Source organism: Pseudophryne corroboree, chromosome 11, assembly GCF_028390025.1.
Source record: "Pseudophryne corroboree isolate aPseCor3 chromosome 11, aPseCor3.hap2, whole genome shotgun sequence".
NCBI lineage: Eukaryota > Metazoa > Chordata > Amphibia > Anura > Myobatrachidae > Pseudophryne > Pseudophryne corroboree.
Window position 1 is genome coordinate 308,904,571 of NC_086454.1, and position 24,271 is coordinate 308,928,841.

Genomic DNA, 24,271 nt, shown 5'->3' on the forward strand with positions numbered 1-24,271 from the left:
ATGTTTTATAGTCACTGTTTATACGACACTCTAGTGGGCCGGTGGGATTATTAACCATGACAAATGACCGTATGTGGCAAAAGGTGACTGTAGTTATTGATTGTGAATTTGGAGTTTATTCACACTTTAAGAGACTGTTCACAAGAAAGTTGAAATGTGGAACCCTCACCACTCCCAATATAGAGGCTCCTGGTAATGTGTATCTCTGACCCCCTTAGAGTAGAAAATGCAGGAATGCGTTTCACATGGGCTCAAGTGAACCTGCAAATCAATTCACTTTTTTGGGGAGGAACAGAAGATATCAATCACATAAATTCCAATAACTATTCTCCAGCCGTGCAATTTAGTGACTTTTTTTTCCACTTATTTCTTCAATTGAAGAGGAGGAGACATTTCATATGGAACATTCATTTGTTTCCATATTTGTAAGTATTGATTTGTTGTCTGAAAGCGTCCGTGTGGACACTCTTTACCAGGTAACACGGATGCCCTCGGACAGCGAGTCCATACTACCTCAGTAGACACATGGTACAGACCTCAGCAAGTCACTGTTTGCCAGAAGCTACCTTTGAGGTATGGCTCTGATCTGATGAAGCAGGCTTTGACCTGCGAAACGCGTCATGTTCTGGCAAACATGTAAACAAATGCTCTGTATGACATTACTGGCTCTTAATTGAAGAAATAAATGAAAATGTAATCATTTACCACACAGTTGGAGAATATTTATTGATATTTGACGGATACACATCTTATATTCTACACCAAAAAGTTGATTTCCTGTTCACTTGTGCTCATGAGAAAGCACATTCCTGACCATTCACAAGAAAGTAATAAAAAATTCTTTCATTTTATTTACTCTTTTTGCCGCTATATTATGATGTCCCTCTGCCTCGAATAATGGGATCTGTTTGATATTGGTCTATACATAAACGGGCAAATTAAGAATGGTCACTAACGCTTGTGCTTTGGGAAGCTGGTGGGAGCAGTCTCTGCACACAGTTTAAGTCAAAGTTATTCAGCAGAACATATGGGAATCAGATAATGGGCCTAATTCAGGTCTGATCGCTGCGGTGCGTTTTCGCACAGCGGGCGATCACATCCGAACTACGCATGCGTATGCACCGCAATGCGTCGGCGGGCTACAACGGGCTTCGCCGCCCAGCGGTGGGATGGTGCGAAAGATCCATTTGCACGGGCGTTAGCAAGGTGGTTAACAGGAAGAGGCCGTTTGTGGGTGGCAACTGACCGTTTTCAGGGAGTGTCCGGAAAAACGCAGGCGGGCTCAAGCGTGATCAGGGAGGGTGTCTGACGTCAGCTCCGGCCCCCGATCCGCAGGATTCAATCGTACTGGATAAGTAAGTCCTGGGCTGCGCAGAGACTGCACAAACTGATTTTTGTGCAGCTCTGCAACACATGCGATCGCACACTTGCTCAGCGATTTAACTCTCCCCCTGTAGGTGGCGACTATCTGATCGCAGGGCAGCAAAAAGCGCAGCACCAGCGATCAGGCCCAATGTTACATCCCTGAACCAAACAATGCACGCTCATGGCAGATCTGGTTTAATAGATTGTAAGCTTTGCGAGCAGGGCCCTCCTACCCCTATGACTGTTTGTTATTATCCAGTTTTGTTTTAACATTGCTGTTTCCAATTGTAAAGCGCAACGGAATCTGCTGCGCTATCTAAGAAACTGTAAATAAGTAAAATGCCATTGGTCCAGTCTTGATACATTGTTACAAGTGTTGACGACAAAAAATTTCTAAAATTTTGAAATCTTATTTTTATGTATGAAAGCACAGAGAGATTCGTAAGTGGAAAACCTGAATTTTTGTTTTGACGTGTGACATTAACTGAAACCAACAAATTATTTTTTTTTGTATAAAAACAAAAAAGTCAAGTTAATTTATTTTTTCAGACATTTGTACATATTAAGAATTTTACAGCAAACCTTTCACGTGGTGGGTTAACATTTTAGCTGTCAGTGCCGTTTTGATATTTTAAAAAGGAGTCCACATCCTTGGCCAAGTCGAGAGCCGCCCATCCCCACGTTGTCAGAGGATTCCTTTATAAAAACACAGGGGCGCAATAATGGGTCTCTACCCCGTGGCCTCCCTTCCCCCGCGCAGTTCTCTCCACCATCTTTTACTCTTAAATAAATAATTAGTTCCTGCTGATGTGCTTCTCTGAGATCAATGGATAAAATATATATAATAAAACTGAAATACATTGGTTTTCTCCTCCCCCAGTAAGTAGAGTGCGGTCAGCAGGTTTCACGGTCAATGTAGTGATTCTTCGAAGCGAACAAGGCCTAGTAATCCTTAATAGCATCTTCAGGGATGAGTGTATTGAATGGGCGGTCCCATATAGTGCTAGTGATGCCGAATCCTAGAGGAGTGAAGAGACCAGGCGGTTAGTAAGTAGAAACCTTATCTGGCTGGAACAAATTTGCTTCGGTCGGTGCACATGGGTTTTGCGTTCTCTTACAACATTGATCAAAGACGGCTCACAGATCATTGATGAACCTGATTTTGAGGCCAATGCATGGTTAATGTATATACACCCTATAGTCCACATACTGTGGCAATTTCTTCTCTAAATCACTCATTCATTGTGGTCAGGACAAGGGTTCTGAAGGAGATCCGTTCAGGATACAGACGTTCAGCATCCCGGCAGTCAGAATTCCGACATAAGAATCCTGACATGGACTGAAATTCTGGCACTGGAATCCCGGACGCCAAAATCCCAATCGATCTGTGCCGGGGGTATCCCGCTTGGTAAGCCGCTGGGGTGGTGGTGTTGGTTAGGTTTAGGCTGCGGGGGAAGGGTTAGGACTAGGCTGCGGGGAGGGAGGGGGGGTTAAGGTTAGACCGTGTGGCAGGTTAGGGTTAGGCTGCGGGGGCAGGTAGGGCTAGGCTGCGGGGGCGGGAGGGTTAGGTGTAGGCTGTGGGAAGGGGGTGTTAGGGTTAGGCTGCGTGGGGAGGAAGGATGGGGCAAGGGAGGGTTAGAGTTTAGGGGGTGGGGGGTTTAACACACTCACTCTGCTGCGGGATGCCGATGTTGTTCATATGACTGCTGGCTTCCTATCAGCCAGGAAATCGTATATATATATATATATATATATATATATATAATAAATAAGATAGCATACACAAAAGTTCTGTATATTGTTATTTAGATGCTAATTTCTAGATAGTCCTTAGCTTTCCAATACTTTATTTAATATGTAAGTTTCCTTTTGGATTTTTTTAATTCGCACAATTTTTATACCTTTTATATATTTGTCTGTATAATGGGGGTAATTCCAAGTTGATCGCAGCAGGAAATTTTTTAGCAGTTGGGCAAAACCATGTGCACTGCAGGGGGGGCAGATATAACATGTGCAGAGAGAGTTAGATTTGGGTGGGTTATGTTGTTTCTGTGCAGGGTAAATACTGGCTGCTTTACTTTTACACTGCAATTTAGATTGCAGATTTAACTCACCACACCCAAATCTATCTCTCTCTGCACATGTTATATCTGCCCCCACCTGCAGTGCACATGGTTTTGCCCAACTGCTAAAAATTTTCCTGCTGCGATCAACTTGGAATTACCCCCAATATCGGCTGTTTACCATCTTTGGATGGGCTCTAGCAGACAGGTCTGCGAGCACCGGTAGACATAGGAAGGCAGTAGCAGATATTAGTGGGACACAGGCAGATGCTGAGAGCTTGATGTGACCAGTTATAGAGGGTCGTACGTCCTCCCTCACTGGACTATATTTGTATAATACTCAGATGGCCCCAGACCCAGCCAGCGTCCCACACAGAACAGTGTAAGCCGGGCAGATTCAATTACGGAGACACGCCTTGACCCCTTGACATCTTTCTACTTAATAATGCATCACTGATTAAAAGTTAAGCAATGTTACATGTTGAAAACAGGAAAGATGCGAATAAGCCCCCCCCTATAATAAGAAAACGCAGAAGTTGTAAGATTGGAGGAGTGCGTGATGAAACATGAAACGTCCGCTACATACCTGTCTTTTGGTGCTCGAAGTGATGGCGCACGTGGTAAGACTTGAGCCAGGCGAGGTAGGACCCCTTTGGAGGCGAGCCATAATGAAGGTAGTAATGTGTCATGTCATATGCAACATATCCAAAAAGGCCACCAACAAAAAGGGAGAGCCCCACGACAGGGGGAAGAACCATCTGCAGGAGAACGTACAGGGGTACGATCACAAAGGAGGCCGGGATTGGAGGAAACACCAGGCGGGAGCTGTCAAACGGAGCCTAGGAGATGAATGAGGAACAAATATGGTAAAGAGTCATCGCAACTAAACTGCTGTTCTAGCTATTGCACAGTGGTGACAACAGAGAAATTATAGGTAAACGGCTATAAATACAATGCACCGTCATCTTTCCATTAGGTTAGTCAATGAAATGCTCATAGGTGATTATCTCCTATTGCACATGTTGGGTTTAATTCCAAGATGGACGCAGTTGGCTCAGCATTAGATTATTGGACGCAGCTGCTGTGCAGAATTATGCAAAAGCAGCAGGGGGCATCCTGAGTAAATAGACTCCTCCTACACGCTTGTGTGATCCTCTCCCACGTCCGAATATCGGATCACTTGCGTGATCATCAGGTTCCGCAGGATGGACGGACTGTGCACACTGCAGAGGCCAGAAAACTCTGAGTCCGAAGAGTCAGACCCTGGCCTTACCACTACCAGAAAATGGGGGTAACATGTCCCCATTTGCGGGAACGCTGCCCAACTTCGCCCACCCGCAGCCTGTCAGAACGGGTCCTGAGCTTGTGCAGGTGCCCCACTAGCAGAGCTATACGCAAATCATCAGATATACGTACATCTCCGAATTAGGCCCATTGCTACATTCTTAAAGATTGGTGGGATGCAGAAATGATATCAGTTTAGTGGCCTGGTTCTTGGGGGGGGGGGGGGGGGGGGGGGGGTGTCCATAAATAAAAAAATAAAAATAGTGATCTCTCAATGACTGATGGGTGGATGCAGTTTGTGCCATGTGCTTTATCTGGCAATACAACTACTGTGTGGGTGTCTCTGCAAGTGTTAGACAGGTAACATTTAATGGCGTGCATAGGTTATGGCTGCGTAACTATTTCCTGCTACTTGGTCCTTTTGTGAATACAAACTAAAGAAACATATCTAAAAGATTGTCTCTCTTTATTCAGTACATTACACTTTTCATGCTGTAAAACAGATTGGCAAAACATTCTGGAATGAAACTGTACATTTTCCCGCTCTAGTCTTTGCTAATCTGATTTCCTATTTTCCTATACACTTAGTCATTTTTTTTTTTAAAAAGTCTCTCCCTTTTTAGCTTTAAAAAATGCAAATAATGTAATTTTTTTTTTTACTTTATCAACTAAAATGTCATAGAAACACAGAATTTTATGTCAGATAAGAACTACTTGGCCCAGGTAGTCTGCCCATGTACACACTTACACACCAGGGTTAATTTTTGTCAGGAGCCAATTAACCTACCAGTATATTTTTGGATTGTGGGAGGAAACCGGAGTACCCGGAGGAATCCCACGCCAACACGGGGACAATATGCAAACTCCAAACAGTTAGGGCCATGGTCTGCTTGTCCTGCGTGCTGATATTTAAGAGGGCGCTGTCAGTCTAAAACTGTTTGTACTTCTCTGAAAGGAATGGACTTTTTTCTTCTACAACTCATTCTTTTTGTACACATTAGGGTGTATTCAATGCTTGTCGGGTCCGATAATTTAGTATTCCATTCGCAGTCAGATCCACCATGATTTGGCCCTTCCCGACAATGCCAATCCGTCTTTTTTTAAAGTCGGATTGACATTGTTGGAAACGGGGCTAAAACCTGTCGGATACACGTGGATCAGCAGCCACGTGCTTTCCGACAAGTCCGATTTTCTGACTTGTGGGATAAACGGGAGTATGATTGAATAGGTCAAATCTGGTTTCGACCTTAAACTCCCGTTAATCCGACAAGTCGGGAAATCCGACTTGAATTGAATACACCCCTATATAGACAAAGCTGATGGGACTATTTGCCAATTACCCCTCACCTGTGCACTGGATATAAAAGCTGCTCTATACAAAGTACGGCACACATCCCCTATATGGGGAAGGGCAAGTGTCTGTTAAAATACTTAAAAATAGTCTTTCGGTGCCAGCGGTGCCCAGCAGTTTCAGGTTACCATCTCAGGGTCCATGCTCTGCAATTCGGAGCGTGATGACAGGTGTGCAGCCAATCTCCTATCCAAACTGTATCATTGCATTAAACTATGCAATTATTGAGAATAACTGAACTTTACAGACAGTTGCCAGGAAAACATTCTACAGCTCAGAAGCATGACTTGGTTTTGCACATAGCCGGAGTTCTCTGCAGTTGTCCACTGGCACCACCACCGTCCTCACCTTATGGTGCTGCCCATGCAGCATAAAGTGCAGGGTGATGAGGAAGTAGTTGCTGGCAGGGGGATTCATGTGAAATATATATCTGTGTATTCCATATTCCATGAGGGTCCAAACCATCATCCCAACGAAGAAAAGCGGAAAGAAGAGGAACACTGGGATAGGGATTGAGTATTCTGGAAAAGCAAGGATAGGAGAAATTAGCAGCTGGATTAGTACTACAGTAATGCATAACTTTATTGACACAAAACATAGTAACACTGTCCTCATGGAACTGTCTATGCCTGCCAATACACATTGTAGGAGCAATTCAATTCAGCGCAATGTCCGACTGTATACATTTCCATTTAATATGGTAGTTAGTCTTCTTTCATTTACTGCGCTACTTTATGGGACGTGAGGACAAATTAGAAAATAATCGGAGGTCATGGAGTGTATTCGCCTGGCCAGTACAGGGGGTAATGGAGTGGATTCGCCTGACCAGTTCAGCGACGCTCGTGTTGAATTGAATAGCCTCTATATTCGGAGACCTATCCAAACTGGATGTGGCCTTGCTTAAATACTGTAGCTAGTGCAGGCAGGAGCTGTACTGTGGCCTTGCCCAAATGGCTAGTGCAGGCAGGAGCTGTACTGGGTGTGGCCTTGCCCAAATGGCTAGTGCAGGCAGGAGCTGTACTGTGGCCTTGCCCAAATGGCTAGTGCAGGCAGGAGCTGTACTGGGTGTGGCCTTGCCCAAATGGTTAGTGCAGACAGGAGCTGTACTGGGTGTGGCCTTGCCCAAATGGCTAGTGCAGGCAGGAGCTGTACTGTGGCCTTGCCCAAATGGCTAGTGCAGGCAGGAGCTGTACTGGGTGTGGCCTTGCCCAAATGGCTAGTGCAGGCAGGAGCTGTACTGGGTGTGGCCTTGCCCAAATGGCTAGTGCAGGCAGGAGCTGTACTGAGTGGGGCCTTACCCAAATGGCTAGTGCAGGCAGGAGCTGTACTGGGTGGGGCCTTACCCAAATGGCTAGTGCAGGCAGGAGCTGTACTGGGTGGGGCCTTACCCAAATGGTTAGTGCAGGCAGGAGCTGTACTGGGTGGAGCCTTACCCAAATGGCTAGTGCAGGCAGAAGCTGTACTGGGTGTGGCCTTGCCCAAATGGCTAGTGCAGGCAGGAGCTGTACTGAGTGGGGCCTTACCCAAATGGCTAGTGCAGACAGGAGCTGTACTGGGTGGGGCCTTACCCAAATGGTTAGTGCAGGCAGGAGCTGTACTGGGTGGGGCCTTGCCCAAATGGCTAGTGCAGGCAGGAGCTGTACTGGGTGGGGCCTTGCCCAAATGGCTAGTGCAGGCAGGAGCTGTACTGGGTGGGGCCTTGCCCAAATGGCTAGTGCAGGCAGGAGCTGTACTGGGTGTGGCCTTGTCCAAGTGGCTAGTGCAGGCAGGAGCTGTACTGGGTGTGGCCTTGTCCAAGTGGCTAGTGCAGGCAGGAGCTGTACTGGGCGTGGCCTTGTCCAAGTGGCTAGTGCAGGCAGGAGCTGTACTGGGTGGGGCCTTGTCCAAGTGGCTAGTGCAGGCAGGAGCTGTACTGGGTGTGGGCTTGCCCAAATGGCTACTGCAGACAGGAGCTGTACTGGGTGGAGCCTTGCCCAAATGGCTAATGCAGGTATGAGCTGTACTGGGTGGGGCCTTGCCCAAATGGCTAGTGCAGGCAGGAGCTGTACTGGGTGTGGCCTTGCCTAAATGGCTAGTGCAGGCAGGAGCTGTACTGGGTGGAGCCTTGCCCAAATGGCTAGTGCAGGCAGGAGCTGTACTGGGTGGGGCCTTGTCCAAGTGGCTAGTGCAGGCAGGAGCTGTACTGGGTGTGGGCTTGCCCAAATGGCTAGTGCAGGGAGGAGCTGTTTGGGTAGATGAGAGGTGTAGCCTGCTTATGCCTTAGTAAAAGTGACTTATCTAATAAGTTTGTTCTTATCCTCATCTAGTCAGTGTTCCAAGCTCAGGCTCTGTCCAGGGTCTTCTGCCAAACCACTGTTGCCATGGAAATTGCCACTTATTTGAATGGTAATAACATGCTCTAGGTACTGTACTATGAAACGTCCCTGCAGCTCACCCTATGGCCACTGTCTCACTTGTACATGGCATACCACCCTCCCTGGCATCGAGGTACATAGATAATATTTGCATTCCATACCTTTGGTGAATGATGCAAAAAGCCTTGTGTCCCCCCGGGAGAGTTCTGTGAGACAATACCAGGTTAAATAGATGACGATTGGAGCCCACACCGCCAACACGATGTACCTGGACGGGGAGAAAGCAGAGTTTCTGTGGTGTCATAGCTGTAATTGATTATTTTCTAGGTTCTCCATAGTTCTTGACTCTGCGTCTGCGTAATATACATAGCCCTGGTAACCCTAGCAGAATTGTATGTCTTGGAATCACACAGACCGTTACTGAACACAAACAATTGTACAATAACACTTTAGTGGCCCTCAGTATGTTCTCGTAGCATTAATTCAGAGGGGCGAGGACTACAACAAACCATAATTATCTATAGACCTCATGACTTTCAGACTTTCACCCACCGATATCTCCCTATGAGAAGTGTCATCATGTAATATAGCAATCAGTTGTCATCCCTATACGTCCTGGGTGACGGAAACATCACGGTTCCTTTATCGTCCAATCACACTTCATCTCCTGATGCTCCTCCCTTCCCAGTACATCGTGTGCAGATATGCAGTTTATTCCTTATTATGTAGTGAGCGAGAAGAACAGAGGGGACCATAGAGGTGAATGGTGTTTAAGGTCAGGGTACAGAGCCTGATTGGCATGATGCATACGTGTCACAGGCTGCACATGTATCTGTGTGCACAATTCACAGCTGTACGCACCTTGGCCATATCTCTGATGGTGGGCGGTAAACAGGACGGTGCCAGTGTTAAAGCAGAAGAGCCGTCTCGTCGGCGTGTTATGCCAGTGACCCTCCCTATTCGGATTTGCAGTTTGGATGCACATTCAGCTAGATCTCCTGGCATGGGGTAGATGTACTGTAGGTGGCAATGGGAATGAAGAGGGGGCAGTGCGATCGCAGAAATGCTTGAGCATTAGTCGCATTCCGTTCTCAATGCATCTGCATTCCTTTCCTATTATGTACGACACTGCGTCAGGCCCAGGATGTTCAGCCACCGAGCCAACTGTACATTCAAGACGTATTTAACAGCATTGCCAGGCTGACGCACTGCCCGTGTCGGGGTGCAGTGGAGCGTGGCACCTATGTTGCGCTGCGCATGAACTCTGGTGATATCTGTACAGAGTTGCGGTTGCGATTTCAGATGCACACATTGGAGAAGTGTACTGAGATTGTAGTGCCGGTTCCGGGGCGGTGACAGGGAGGTGGCTTAGCGCATGCACGGAGATGATCCGTGTTATGGGAGTGTCGCAGGTGTGTTGGTAAATAGCACCGCATACAAAATCCTGTCTCTGCATCAAATGCAGCCGGGAACAAGGGAGCGACTGTTTGTGAACAGTCCCAGAGTGGCTTGTTCGTGGCATGTTTCCACATACTTCATCACATCCTGGGTTTGCTGAGCCATATCTATAGCTAGAAGACGCAATGTCGCTTTTCCATACCATCACTAGTTAATAGGCTGTGTGATGTGTTTGAATGTAAATTAATAATGCCTCTCTATACTGTAGGTATTGACATCGCCACAGCGCGCCATGCTGTCTGGGGGCTCATCTGACAGTATGTGTCCGTCCCCCCCCCCCCCAATGGCACACTCGCAAAGAGGATACCAAGGCTGCCTTTACTGTAGGTGGCTTGCCACACACATACAAAACTGTCCCGAGGAGAATCAGGGTTTCTGGTGTGTTGTTGCTAAGTGTGTGTGTTGTCCTTTGCTACGTTCCAGTATCTTGAGGCAAATGACTGTGCACGACTTGTGTCACAACTGTCACTCTTGTTGTTTGTGACTCAAAAGAAGGACAAAGATATGGTAACCGCAAAGGGGAGACAGAGACTGACGGGCCACCCAGGAACAGTATAGAATGGAAAAGATGCGACCGACCGAGACACATGACAAGTAGGGACCGGGGCGTGTGTTGTATAACGTGCCTCCGTATTAAGCAAACCTCATATATGAATTATGGGTAATAGAATTCAGGCTTTGTTTGCACTCTACAGCCAGATAAAGGGTGAGTGATGCCCCTTAGGAATGGCCTAGTAACACATTCTATATCGCTAGAGGAACAAACAAAGGTGTAAAGGTTTTTGTTGGCCACTTAGGCATGAATAAGTCTTCCACACCACTATCTTTAACATAGTAACATAGTAACATAGTATCTGAGGTTGAAAAAAGACAATTGTCCATCGAGTTCAACCTATTTGTGGTCTCCTATGCATGATGATTTGACAAAAATTTCTGACTGATGCTGCTGTCAGCCGTTGCATTTTATCCCTATTTATAGTAACTATAATGCATGACTATGCACCATACCCCTGGATATCCTTATCCATTAGTACATTTTGTACATTTGTGTATACGTCTATGAATTCTAGAGGGCGAGTCATCTACATACAGCTTGTGAAGATTAATACCCCCAATAGTATGACGATTTCATTGGGTAAACAGACTGGGACTTGCAGATTGTGTACGATTCTATTCTTCTTGGAATTTGGGAGGCATCTAATCCATGTCCAAAAGGTTTGGGAACAGCCAGGATGTACAGATAAGATGCGGAAGAGCACTTACCAGGCAGTTTTGGAGCACCATTCCACAAAGTCGGACTGGAAGAGGCGGATGGGCCGGTCCACTGGTTGGTGCACCCACTCGTCATATTTCTCCCGCAGGTGTCCAACCTGCCAAAGCAGGGGCTTCTCCCAGTCCACCAAATCCTGAAACAGGAAATTATACTATAGTCACACACCAAGAGCAAACAGATAAGGTCCGTACACACTGGACGATATGTCAGTCAATATCCCCCCTTCTGTGCAATAGAATCTAGAATACTGTGTTCAGTTCTGGCAGCCATATCTTCAGAAGGATAATAATACATTAAAGACTGTACAAAGATGGGCAACTAAAATAGCGCATGGCCTATATCGTAAAGCTTACCCGGAAAAACGAAGGGGGCGATCTATCACCATCCGCATCCTCAGATAATCCTGTGATAATATCGGCAAACTCGCAATGCGATAATTGAGTAAATCGCATGGATGTATCAAGAAAGCTCTGTCCCTGCGCAGCATTATTGGGGTATTTTTGAAAAAAATACCCTGAGGTCCTGCTGCACATGCGCACTGTCTGTCGCTACTGCCACCACCAGATTACCCCCCCCCCCCCACTGCGACTACCCCCGCACCACACTGAGACCCCTACAGCGGTAATTATATTTACCAGTCCAAGGGGCCGTGACCGCTGCTTTCGGGAGGCTGCTGGGCAGCGGATCTTGCTGCTTTGTGTGGGCCCAGGTGCTATAAAGTGAGCTGTGCAGAAGGCAGCATATCGCAGTGCTGCCCTGTGATTACGCCAGCTGAAGCTGGCGTTATTATCACAGGGCACACTGCTGTATTTTTTTTTACTTGAATGGGTAAGAATTTTTTTTTTTTTTTAAAGGTGACCAATAGCTGATCACAAAGCTGGCTCCCCGCACTGCATTCTCTGTCAGCTGTAGCTGGCGTTATTATCACAGGGCACACTGCGGTATTTTTTTACTTTTTTTTTTTTTTTTTAAAGTAAATTTGATCAGAATGAATTCCCCATTATAAGTATAGGAAATGCAATTAGGATTACTAAAAAAAAAGTGAATTAAAGGGTTTGGAGCAGTTTTTTTTTTTTTTTTTTTACGAAAAATACTCCAAAAGCCCTTTAATATATTTGAGTGATACTAAAGTAATGTGAAAGGGTGTAAAAACACCCTTTTTCACATTATTTTAGTAATAAAAATGTTGATAAATATGCCCCTAACATGTATAGTTTGGAGCAGAGAAAGGAAAGGGGGGACATGATAGAGGCTTTCACATATACCAATTGTTTTAACAAGGTCCAGGAGGGAAACATTCTTCACAGGAAGAGGAGTATTAGAGCATGAGGACACATGCTGAGACTGGAGGGGGGATCAGGATAAACTTGAGGAAAAGTTACTTCACAGAAAGGGTAGTGGACAAGTGGAATAGTCTCCCAACAGAGGTGGTAGAGGTTAGAACAGTAGAGCAATTTAAACATGCATGGAATAGACATAAGGATATCCCTACAAAGAAATAAGGATCAAATAGTGTTTGAGGTAACAATATGGTTAAAAAAGGGTCAGACTAGATGGGCCAAGTGGTTCTTATCTGCCGTCACATTCTATGTTTCTATAGATGACCTGCAAGCACATTCTCATGGAAAGTGTGAGGGTTTGTGTACATCTTCCCTGCAACATAGCATACCAATTACAAAGTGAGACGAGCACTTGTCACCAATTGTAGGGGCACAAGTCCCTAAAATTCCGTTAGCATTAAGGGTGAATTCATAAGCTTTAAGATCATGTCTAAAAATCTGTTGATTTCCAAAGCCGAATTTACAGGCTGCTCTACTAACGCTAACTTTGTACATTATAAAAGTAACTCTGGCTGAGGGCACTGAACCGAGATTCGGGGGATGTGACAGCCCAGCCTCTTATCTTTCCAAACTGCACTGAGACATATCAGCTGAAATCTCCAGCTCACAAGTAGATAGGTAAGAAGCAATAATATATATGCTAACAATTTCTGCCAAAAGCAAGCAGAATAGTAAACCATAATAAAAAAAAAAACTTTATCACTGAGGATGTGAAATAGAAGAAGAAACGCGTTGCGTTTCCTTTTCTTTATTTTAGAGCCTGCAAATGCATTTGTTGGCAGCTGGAAGCCACAGTCCGGGTGAAGAGTCTGTTCGCTGGTGGAAGCGTAGGATCAATAAATAAATATGAGTTCTGGGCTGGGATAGTTTCTGAAGAAGCCCAGTGCGTTACTACTCTGCCATCAGATCAGGGCTACCCAGATCACACTAAGGGAGTAAATCAGACTTGATCGTAGATGTGCCAAATTTAACACATCTACGATCACTTTCACAGACATGCGGGGGGACGCCCAGCACAGGGCTAGTCCGCCTCGCATGTCTGGCTCTACCCCCTACCTCCGCACAGGTACAAAGCATCGCACGCCGGCGATGCTTTTGGACCTGAAGAGTAGCTCCCTACCAGCGCAGCTCCTGCCCACTGGCAGGGAGCTACCCGTCGCTCTCCGGGTGACGTCATGCAGCCGCCGCTGACCGCCCCCACACGGTCCGGGCACGCCTACGTTGCCCGGACCACGCCCCCCAAAACGGTGGCTCAATGCCGCCGGCACGCCCCCTCCCGCTCAGCAAACGCCTCTGCCTGTCAATCAGGCAGAGGCCATCGCTGGGCTGAGATGCCGATCGCATCTCTGGCATGCGCCGGCACACTGCAGCGCCTGCGCAGTTCAGACCTGATCACCTGCTATGCGAAAACGCACAGCAGCGATCAGGTCGGAATTAGCCCCTAAGGCAGAACATCGGGAAGCAGTACTAGACTGCAACTCTTATCATATATGGTCACGCCTGTGGTGTAGAACAGGACTATTGTACCAACGCCTGGGACATATCTTATCACATTGTGCTTTATCACCAACATCCGTTATGACCCTTAGACCCAATAAGAACCATCTGTTCATATAACATGCCCGGCAGATTTAACTGTTTCCGTTGACCAGGTATATTTGTATAGGAGCTTATGGGCGGATAGATTTGTGCTTGCTTCACATACCGCACATCACATTAGTCCGTTCTTGGCCACACAACCCTGGCATCTACGAGTACAGGTTGAGTATCCCTTATCCAAAATGCTTGGGACCAGAGGTATTTTGGATATGGGATTTTTCCGTATTTCGGAATAATTGCATACTATACTGAGATATCATGGTGATGGGACCTAAATCTAAGCACAGAATGCATTTATGTTACATATACACCTTATACACACAGCCGGAAGGTAATTTTAGCCAATATTTTTTGTAACTTTGTGCATTGAACAAAGTGTATCTACATTCACACAATTCATTTATGTATCATATACAGCTAATACACACAGCCTGAAGGTCATTTAATACAATATTTTTAATAACTTTGTGTATTAAACAAAGTTTGTATACATTGAGCCATCAAAAAAACAAAGGTTTCACTATCTCACTCTCACTCAAAAAAGTCCGTATTTCGGAATATTTGGATATGGGATACTCAACCTGTATTTAATTCCTTATACGATTATGAAATTGATGTCACTGGTCTTTGTCCACCATAGGACAGATTCACCAATGCAGGGCCTTGAGGCGTGAAGTCATTAAAGAGCCACCTGTACCTCAACACATCCCTATATCAGCAGGGGACTATTTGTACTCATCCAGTGCGATCCTACAGGTCTGCATCCTACTAATTCTCATCTAGCAGTCCCCAATCTAGCAAAGCTGCTGTTTAACAGGAAGCCCATAGTAATATCCTAATGTCCAACTACAGAGATAAACTTTCAGTAAGACGTGGGTTGTGCTCAGAGAAAGAAAAGGCATCTAGGGCAGTACAGATGGTGTAATGGTTAGCCTTACTGCCTCACAGCACTGAAGTCGTGGAACTGGTTTAGTTATACTAGATGCCAGGTTGGAAACAGTTAGTCTGAGTACTGGGCTGAGACCGGCTAAACTGGGTGCTAGGCTGAGACCGGCTAAACTGGGTATCGGCCTAGAACTAGTTAGGCCAACTACCGGGCTGGGACCGGCTAAACTGGGTACCGGCCTGGAACCGGTTAGGCCAGAGGTACTCAAACGCGCTCCTCCATGCACCAGAATGGTCCAGGTTTTAAGTATATCCATGCTTGGCCACAGGTGACTTAATTAGTACCTCAGTCAATTTGTTTTAACCATCTGTACTGAGCCATGGATATACTTAAAACTTGGACCGCTGGGGTGCTTTGAGGACTGCGTTTCAGAACCACTGGGTTAAGCAAAGTACTGGACTGAGACTGGCTAAACTGGGTACTGGGCTGGAACGGTTTATTCTTATTACCGGACTGGGACCGATTCAACAGTGGTAAATCATGCCGGTGCTGGAATTACTGTACACTGGGTGGTACCAGTACTGCTGCAGTTATTAAACAGTCTGGCACTGAACGCACTGTGAACCAGTAGTAATTCTGCAGGATAATACAGATACAAACTCTAAGATCTGGACCAGGGGATGTATCGGATGAGCAACGTTGCACTGGCAATCTGCCAGCACTTCAGGAAACACTTTTATAGGGACTGTTGGGATCTGACTGGTGGCTGGAGTCATGTGGCCCGGACTTGCACACTATTGGCTAATTGCAGTCAGATGACCCATTCCAAGATGGCAGCACCAAATGGTTCTTATCTGCTGCCAAATTTTATGTTTATATCTTGTGAAAAAAAAATCTATCTTTCTATTTAAAACTGTGCGATATATAAAAACTAAAATGGTGATGGTATGGGCTAGGATAAACGCTAAGAATGAGATCTGTAGCTATATTCTTAACAATACAACATTCAAATCTTTATCAACAATACAATGTAACTTGGTATATCGTCACACAGAGAACAGGCCAAATATTGCAAACGGAATTGATGCAGCATTCAGGTATATTGTCTGTGGACACTGGAGACACCGGTAGTAACTGGATGATGTCAGAGTCTGTTTACACAGGGAATGGTTTGCTCATCGTTGGCAGTGAATAGTTAGCACGAGGATTTGTTAAATATGGTGTAATAGAACACACTGTGAGAGGTTAAAGCAGGGATTCCATTGCTAATTTTTCAATAAATAAAAAAAAAGAAAGTACTTCACAGCCATCACATAGCAACTGGCACGGTAATAAGACAGGAGAAATTTGAGATGTGGTACCGTGTGTGTATGTATGTATGTATGTATGTATGTATGTAGATATAGTTCGATGTAGCTATTATCTGGTACTGAGGTCTGTGTGTATATCAGATTTGAAAAGTGAGTGCTGAGAAGATAAAGTATATGATCAATAAATATTACATTATACAGATATAATAGGGCAGGGTGCAGTATGTAACGTTTTACCGTTATCCTTGTTTGTGAAAGAATGGATCTGACCCCTGACCCCTTCACCTATTACACAGGGTCAGAGGTTGTACATGAGTCCAAGGAGGCCCTGTGTCCCTGCAAAGACCAATCTGCCATTGTGGCTGCCCATGCAGTGCCCCTACCTCCCTATACTCGTCTGGTGGCGCCATCTTTCCAATAATATAGCCAGAAGGATGGTTCCACACAGGAACATCAAAACTTCGGGCATCTCTGCAGCACATCCGCCACCTTTCAGACTATGGGGTCTATTTACTAAGCCTTGGAGAGAGATAAAGTGTACGGAAATAAAGTACCAGCCAACCTGCTCATAACTGTCATTTTTTCAAATACATCCTATGACATTGCAGTTAGAAGCTGATTGGCTGATACTTTGGGGTCTATTCATGAAGCAGCGAAAAGTGTGGAGAAGTGAGCCAGTGGAGAAGTTGCCGTGGCAACCAATCCGCATTGCCGTAACATTTATAACTTGCATAATATACAATTGTACGCAGCAGCTGACTGGATGCCATGGGCAACTTCTCCACAGGCTCACTTCTCCATTCTCTTCACTGCTTCATGACTAGATCCCTACATCTCTGTTCATTTTATCTCTCTCCTTGGCTTAGTAAATAGACTATTATATCACCGGAGGGATGGTGCCACAGGGAACAGGTATGGGGAAGACTTTCTGCACACGGGACCCCCTCCAGCTCTTACAGCGCCCCTGCTATTACGATATTGCGCTGAGGAAAGTTGGTATGCATACAATGTGAAATAATACTTTGTTTATTATCAGCACGCGGTTACTGGAAAGCGGTAAGGAACCAGCGCTGTAATTAACGGTAATGGCGTGGTCTAGATAGGAATGCAGGACTGTGCTCTCTTACCGTCTCTGGATTAAAGGTTTTAAACTGAAGTCCGGGTGTGGAACTGGCGTGGCTGTGAGCGGGCGTGGACTGTTTCACTCGTTCTCTCAGCTGCTGGAAGAGAATAAATCAAAAAAATTATCAGCATCACCTGTGTTAGGATATTGCTAATAAACTAGACCACATTATTGCTATATCACAGACTTATAACAGGTATGGGACTCAGGGTCGACACCAATTATGTCGACACCCATTGGTCGACAGTGGCTAAGTCGACACTAGAAATAGGTCGACACGGCCATTAGGTCGACTTGAACAAGGTCGACATGAGGGTTTTTTTTGTGTCGTTTTCTCCGTCAAGTGACTGGGAATCCCAATTAGTGCACCGCTTCGCTCGCCATGCTCCGGGCAAGGTGCCTCGCTCCGTTACCACTTGCGCTCAGCACAGGTTACCGCTCCCAATCGTAGTCCGCGTGGATCGTAAAGTTTGAAAAAGTCCCCCCCAAAAAAGTGAAAAACTCATGTCGACCTTGTTCATGTCGACCTAATGGTCGTGTTGACTTATTTCTAGTGTCGACCTATCCACTATCGACCAAGGGGTGTCGACCCAGAGTCAGAATACCCTTGTAACAATATACCATTCTATTGCCCATAATATACACCGCACCCCATTTCTGCCGATGCTATATCTGAGGAGCGATGTGTCGGCCCACTTCCATCACTGCAAGTCCTCACATGACGTCATTTGCTCCGTCACACGATCACTCTGTTTAATCCCAGCTCATTAAGATTTTATATTCTACAGCCGTAGATAAAAACACAGACATTAGACTACTTGATAGATAACGCCATTAGGATCATTATAAGCAAACACATATTTCAGCTATTTACCATCATAAATATATCGGCATAACCAAGTCTGATGAAGCAGGCAGAACACCCGCGAAACGCGTAACAAACTTATTCCATAGCAATTTCTTTATCATGTCAAAATATAGCGTTGCAATCCAATGTACTAAACGGAGAACGGTTTACTCCTGATTTTTATATATATATATATATATATATATATATATATATAGATATATATATAGATATATATATATATATATATTAATGACATACTAATGGACTGAATCATATTCCTGGTATCACCTGCATCAGAGAGAAAGATTACAGCACCTATGCTGATACTATACACCACATATGCTATCTATCTGCCAATATCATATGGCACCTTACTGCCGATGGCATATGCCATCTTGTTATCAATGCTATATCTATATATTAATAGCAGAAGGATGACTTTTATGAGTGACATATTTCTATGATGCCGTTGTCTGAGTGGAGAATATCACATACCAAATTAAAGGTCTTGGTCCATAGATATGCAGAAAAGTATTGACGTAATTGGTAATGTGGCAAAACGTTTGTCTGCAATTTACAAAGCATCACCATTGTGCTCTGGAAAATATGACGTGAACTCTTCCTGCTAGGTGACCTGGAACATGTGACCTGCTGGATGGTCTGGAAACTGTGACCGTTATTTGCAGCCACCCACTAAGCAGGGATCTTTTTAAATTTGACTCCTAAGGGGGTGAAAAAGGGTCAAATGTTCTGCCCAGCATACCTTTGCCTGGGCATATCAGCCAGTACCATATTATTATAAATTCTATACAGTATACCTTATTTTAAATGTTATATACCACCTATACAGGTATTATGCCTATAAACAAGCCATTTAGTGAAGAACTTTTAATTTGCATGGGCTAATTGCTAATTACATTTTTATTAGGTAACAAGGGAAAGTCGTCATATATTATCTGTAGGTACCAGATGGACACACATGAAGCTAAAACAACAAATACTAAGAATTACACCCACCATACAGAACAAGAGAAGCGGTACTGTGCAAAGAATAGGAGCATACACTGGTAATAGCATCCAGCACACTGAATAAGAGGAGTGATACTGTGCCGTTGTCCATATATAGAGGAAGAATAAGTACATATACTGAGAATACCATACAGAACAAATAAAAGAGGAGTGGTACTGTCCATATATAAATAATAACCGATAATAAGCATTATATCTAGCATACCGAACAAGAGGATTGATAATGTGTCAATGTCTATATATAAAGAATAAGAACAGATATTGAGATTACATTGAGCATACAGAACAACAAGACTAGTACTGTGCCATTATCTATATACTGTAGAAATAGTAACCAATCTTGAGAATTGCATCCAGCAAACAGAACATGGAGTGATACTGTGTCATTATCCATAACTAATAACACATAATGAGAATTATATCCAGTGTATAGAACAATAGGAGTAATACTGTGCCACTGTCCATATATAAAGAATAAGAACAGATACCAAGAGATTACATGAAGCATACAGAAGGAGAGGAATGGTACTCTGTCATTATCTATATAAAAAGAATAGATACTGAGATTACATCCAGCACACAGAAAAAATAAAAGGAGTGGTACTGAGCCATTCTCCATATAAAAATAGTAACGGTTAATAAAAAAATGACATCAAGCATACAGAAAAAAAGTATACTAATACTGTGCCATTGTCCATATATAAATAACAAATAATACGATTTACATCCAGCATACACTGCCGCTGCCCGTACATAAAGAATAAGATACTGAGAAAAATGTCCATAATACAGAGCAAGAGAAGTGGTACTGTGCAGTTGTCTATATATGTGGATTAGGAGACTGCAAACAGAGAATATGAAAGCAGAAAAATGTAGCTGCACATGCATCAGCAATAGCAACAAATACTGAGACTTACACCTGACACACTGAACAAGAGAACTGGTACTGTGCACTGCATTAAAAACAGACCTTTATATCTGGTATATACCAATATAATTATACCGGACAAATGTGGAGAGGACTAGTACTTTGCAGTTTCCCAAAATGCGTAGAGAAGCTTAAAGGGGGGTACTCACGGAGCGATATTCTAAGCAATCTGACTAGATTGCTTAGAATTTGAGCATTATCGCTCCCTGTGTACCCCCTAGAGCGATAGCGATGCGCAGCCCCGCGCTTCGCTATCGCTGCTGCTAGATTGGCCTGCATGCAGGCCAATCTAGCAGGTCGCTCACTTCACCCGCTGGGTGAAATGAGCGGCCCCACCGTCTCCCCCCGCACACTCAGCACAGATCGCGCTGTGCTGAGCGGCGGGAGAGATGTGTGCTGAGCGGTACGCTCAGCACACATCTCTCCCGCATCGGCCCGTCTATATGGGCCTTAAGGGGGGTACTCACGGAGCGATATTCTAAGCAATCTGACTAGATTTATGCAATACAGAAAGAGGACTACTCCTGATTGGCGCTTGTCAGATAACACCCACATAAAACATTATGATTGAGCCATGATTGGTAGGAAATAAGGCATGTGTCTAGTGTTATGTAAAAACAATCTCTGTTTTAATTTAAACAAACACTTAAAATCAAAACACATATAAAATGGAAGTAGATAACACAGAGAATCCTACCAAGATGGTGGCCGGAGCCGCAGGTGTTATATGCAAGGTATACCCGGGAAAGATACCCTGCATAAGGCTCCGGAAGGCGAGATTTTCCCTGTGGTATAAACTGAGTCCAAAAACGTCCTTGGAAGTCCAGAGCACTGGTAGGCAGACACCTGGTCCAAGTGTTTCCCGGGTATACCTTGCAATCTAGTGGGTCGCTCACTTCACCCGCTGGGTGAAATGAGCGCCCCCGTCTCCCCCCGCACGCTCAGCACACATCTCTCCCACATCGGCCCGTCTATATGGGCCTTTACACACGTGTAACTGAACAAGCAAAGTGATACTGTGCATTTGACAGTACTAGAAAGTGTGGCTTTTATGGTCTGCTCCTATATACATGCAGGTGCTGAGTGTGTATATATCACCGCTCTTAATTAGTACATCATTTTTCAGACCATTTATTATACATGTAATATACATTTACATCACTGGGGGTGGGAAAAATGATTCTAAACAAATCAGGAACTAAAAAAGTGATAAACGAGAATTTGTCAAAATCAAGAATTTTTGAAGAATTTTGCTGCTGAATTTAAAGTTGTGATTGATTTTTTCTTTCTTTCTTATTAAACAGGACATTGAGGGTTATTTTTTAACAAAGCGTAATTGTGCTGTAACCCATATAGACACTATTAAGCAATTATCTTATATGCCTAGAAAGCATACAGCACAGGTTCTCAAACTCGGTCCTCAGAATCACAAGAGAAATAATTAACTCCACTTGCGGACCTTTTAAAATGTGTCAGTGAGTAATGTGCACCTGCTGGGTTGGGATCCGGTCTGAAGATCGACAGTGTCTAGGTCGACAATGTTTAGGTCGACCACTATAGGTCGACAGTCACTAGGTCGACATGGATGGAAGGTCGACAGGGTTTCTAGGTCAACATGTGCTAGGTCGACAGGTCTAAAGGTCGACATGAGTTTTTCACATTTTTTTTCTTTTTTTGAATTTTTTCATACTTAACGATCCACGTGGACTACGATTGGAACGGTAAAGTGTGCTGAGCGAAGCGGTAGCGGAGCGAAGGCACCATGCCCGAAGCATGGCGAGCGAAGCGAGCCATGCGAGGGGACGCGGTGCACTAATTTGGGATCCCGGTCACTCTACGAAGAAAACGACACACACACAAAAAAAAATCCTCATGTCGACCTTTAGACCTGTCGACCTAGCACATGTCGACCTAGAAACCCTGTCGACCTTCCATCCATGTCGACCTAGTGACTGTCGACCTAAACATTGTTGACCTAGACACTGTCGATTTGATGAACCACACCCTGCTGGGTTACCTGCAAAACATGCACTGTGTGGGGTACTGAGGACCGAGTTTGAGAACCTGTTGTATACAGTATACTGCCGGGGTCCTGACCGGATCCCAGTATATATTTTAGTGGCACACTTGCCGTTAGTAAATTAGAATTTGCGCACTAGCTGAAGCTATGACCTTGGTGTGCCGCTATAATAGCGCCGGCTATCATAACCATTACTGTATAGTGTGTCAGTGTGGCCTGTCCTGTGAGACAATGTTGCACACACAGTAGGAGTATTATTAGTGAATCGATATGTTAATCAGATAAGGAATTGTTCCTTACAGGAACGGAACTGTATCGATCTCCTAGCTTGTTATCACTCACATCACAAGAAAGGCACGCGTGAAAAACATTCCCTCTTTTTTATTACAATGAATATTGATTTTCCACAGGGAAGACATTACATGGAACAATAAAAGACATAGAAATCATGATTTCCCAGGTAGTAAAGAAGATTACAAAGTGCAGAGTACAGTCACACAAGAGATCTACTTACTGATAGTGGCACAGAGTTCCATGCAGCCACGGAGTGACGGAATTTCCCTTTGGGATGGTTCTCATCGGTGTCTTGACTCACTGAGGAATTTTTTTTAGCTTTCATTAACTTTATCCCATTGGTTCTCACTCAGTCCTTAGGACCCCGAACAGTACGTGTTTTCCAGGTCACCCAGCAGATGCACAGGTGTAGTCATTACTCACTGACACATTTTAAAAGATCATATATACAGGAGCATTATGGGGTTGCTCCAAGGTAGGTAGCTCTTAGCTTAGATATATTAAGTAAGGAGTACGTGGCTCCTTGCTGGTTAATCATAGACGCAGATTGGGGTAATGGAGGTGTGGGGTGCGGTGCCCCTGGACTGGCTGAGCTGGATGGCTTTAGTGTGGCATACTTTTACATTCTATTTACACTTATCACTTACTAATCTTTTTAACACTATTTCTCCATTTTAATTACATCTCATTTTTGTATCACTTCCTTAATAGCTTCGGCTTCCTAACACTAATTTATTATTAACACTATAGTTTTTTCACTGGTATGCTACGCTGGGCTTTCTGGCTTATGCTGATTTTTTGGGTTGCCGCACCCTGCACCTAGATATAGCGCTAGGGACTCCAAATATACAGTGAGGCCTTGATGCGGCTTTGGAGATTATTCGTTCATTTGCGCAACTATATGTAACCAAGATCTCTGAATTCCAATATTGTGTGGAATTTAAATCTGGTTACTGTTATCATTCAGGGTGCTGGGGGAAACAAAATGCCTTTTTTTCTTACATTTTAAAAGATCCACAGGTTCAGCTAATTATTTCACTTGCAATTCTGCGTGGAGACCTGGAAAACATGCAGCGTTTGTGGCCCTGAGAACCTAGTGCGTTGTCCGATTCATTTGTCTAATGACTTGAGCAAGGCCTGAGCCCACACCTGATATGGTGCAGTCACTTGGCCCACAATCTCTAATTGGCATTAAGGCAGTTTCTAAAATGCCACCATTACAGTTTTAATGCTATCCATGCTTGAGCACAGATGACCTCAGTCAATTTGATTTAGCCATCTGTGCTTCTTTGAGCAGGCAGACAGTGACTGACTTATTTGTAGACTTGATTTGCAGAACTTTACAGTGTGGTTTGGTGGGTAAACAGGGCCAGCAGGCTAGTTAGAGATCAGCAATGTGTCCTACCTCCCACAAAATCAGCTTCTCGCAAATATAAATAAGTTACAAATGTGTGAAGCCGGAGAATGAGCAGTACCAAGGAGCCATGACACCAAGGACAGGTCTGCTCATCCACTGGTGATCTCCAGGGTGTCCTTGGTGTCAGCAGTTGTCTACAATCATGAGGAGCAAGTGTCCTGCTCAGTGTCCAGAAGTGAACACGGTGACCAAGAAAATGGTTGCAAAATGTCAGGGTAACACCAAACAGCGTACTTTATCTTCAGTTTCATAAAAGAACATTTCCATTCTGGGGTTTAGCGATACTTTAAATGGGCAGTATGATCTTTGAATATCACACACAGAATC

The 24,271-nt window shown here is 44.5% G+C and overlaps 1 protein-coding gene across 2 annotated transcripts in view; it reads right to left on the minus strand.

Annotated features, from left to right (window-relative positions):
* Nucleotides 1-1,870: 1,870 nt before the first annotated feature.
* Nucleotides 1,871-24,271, minus strand: part of FA2H (fatty acid 2-hydroxylase) — an 88,610-nt gene continuing 66,209 nt past the window's right edge. The window contains exons 2-7 of one of the 2 annotated variants that reach the window (XM_063945588.1): nucleotides 17,411-17,500; nucleotides 11,139-11,281; nucleotides 8,579-8,685; nucleotides 6,412-6,584; nucleotides 4,015-4,267; nucleotides 1,871-2,384 (exon numbers count right to left, since the gene is read on the minus strand). In XM_063945588.1, the coding sequence (XP_063801658.1) occupies nucleotides 2,308-2,384; nucleotides 4,015-4,267; nucleotides 6,412-6,584; nucleotides 8,579-8,685; nucleotides 11,139-11,281; nucleotides 17,411-17,500 (843 nt within the window). In that variant the 3' untranslated portion in view covers nucleotides 1,871-2,307. Of the gene's footprint in view, nucleotides 2,385-4,014; nucleotides 4,268-6,411; nucleotides 6,585-8,578; nucleotides 8,686-11,138; nucleotides 11,282-17,410; nucleotides 17,504-24,271 lie in introns of both variants that reach the window. The other variant, XM_063945587.1, reaches the window with a different exon arrangement.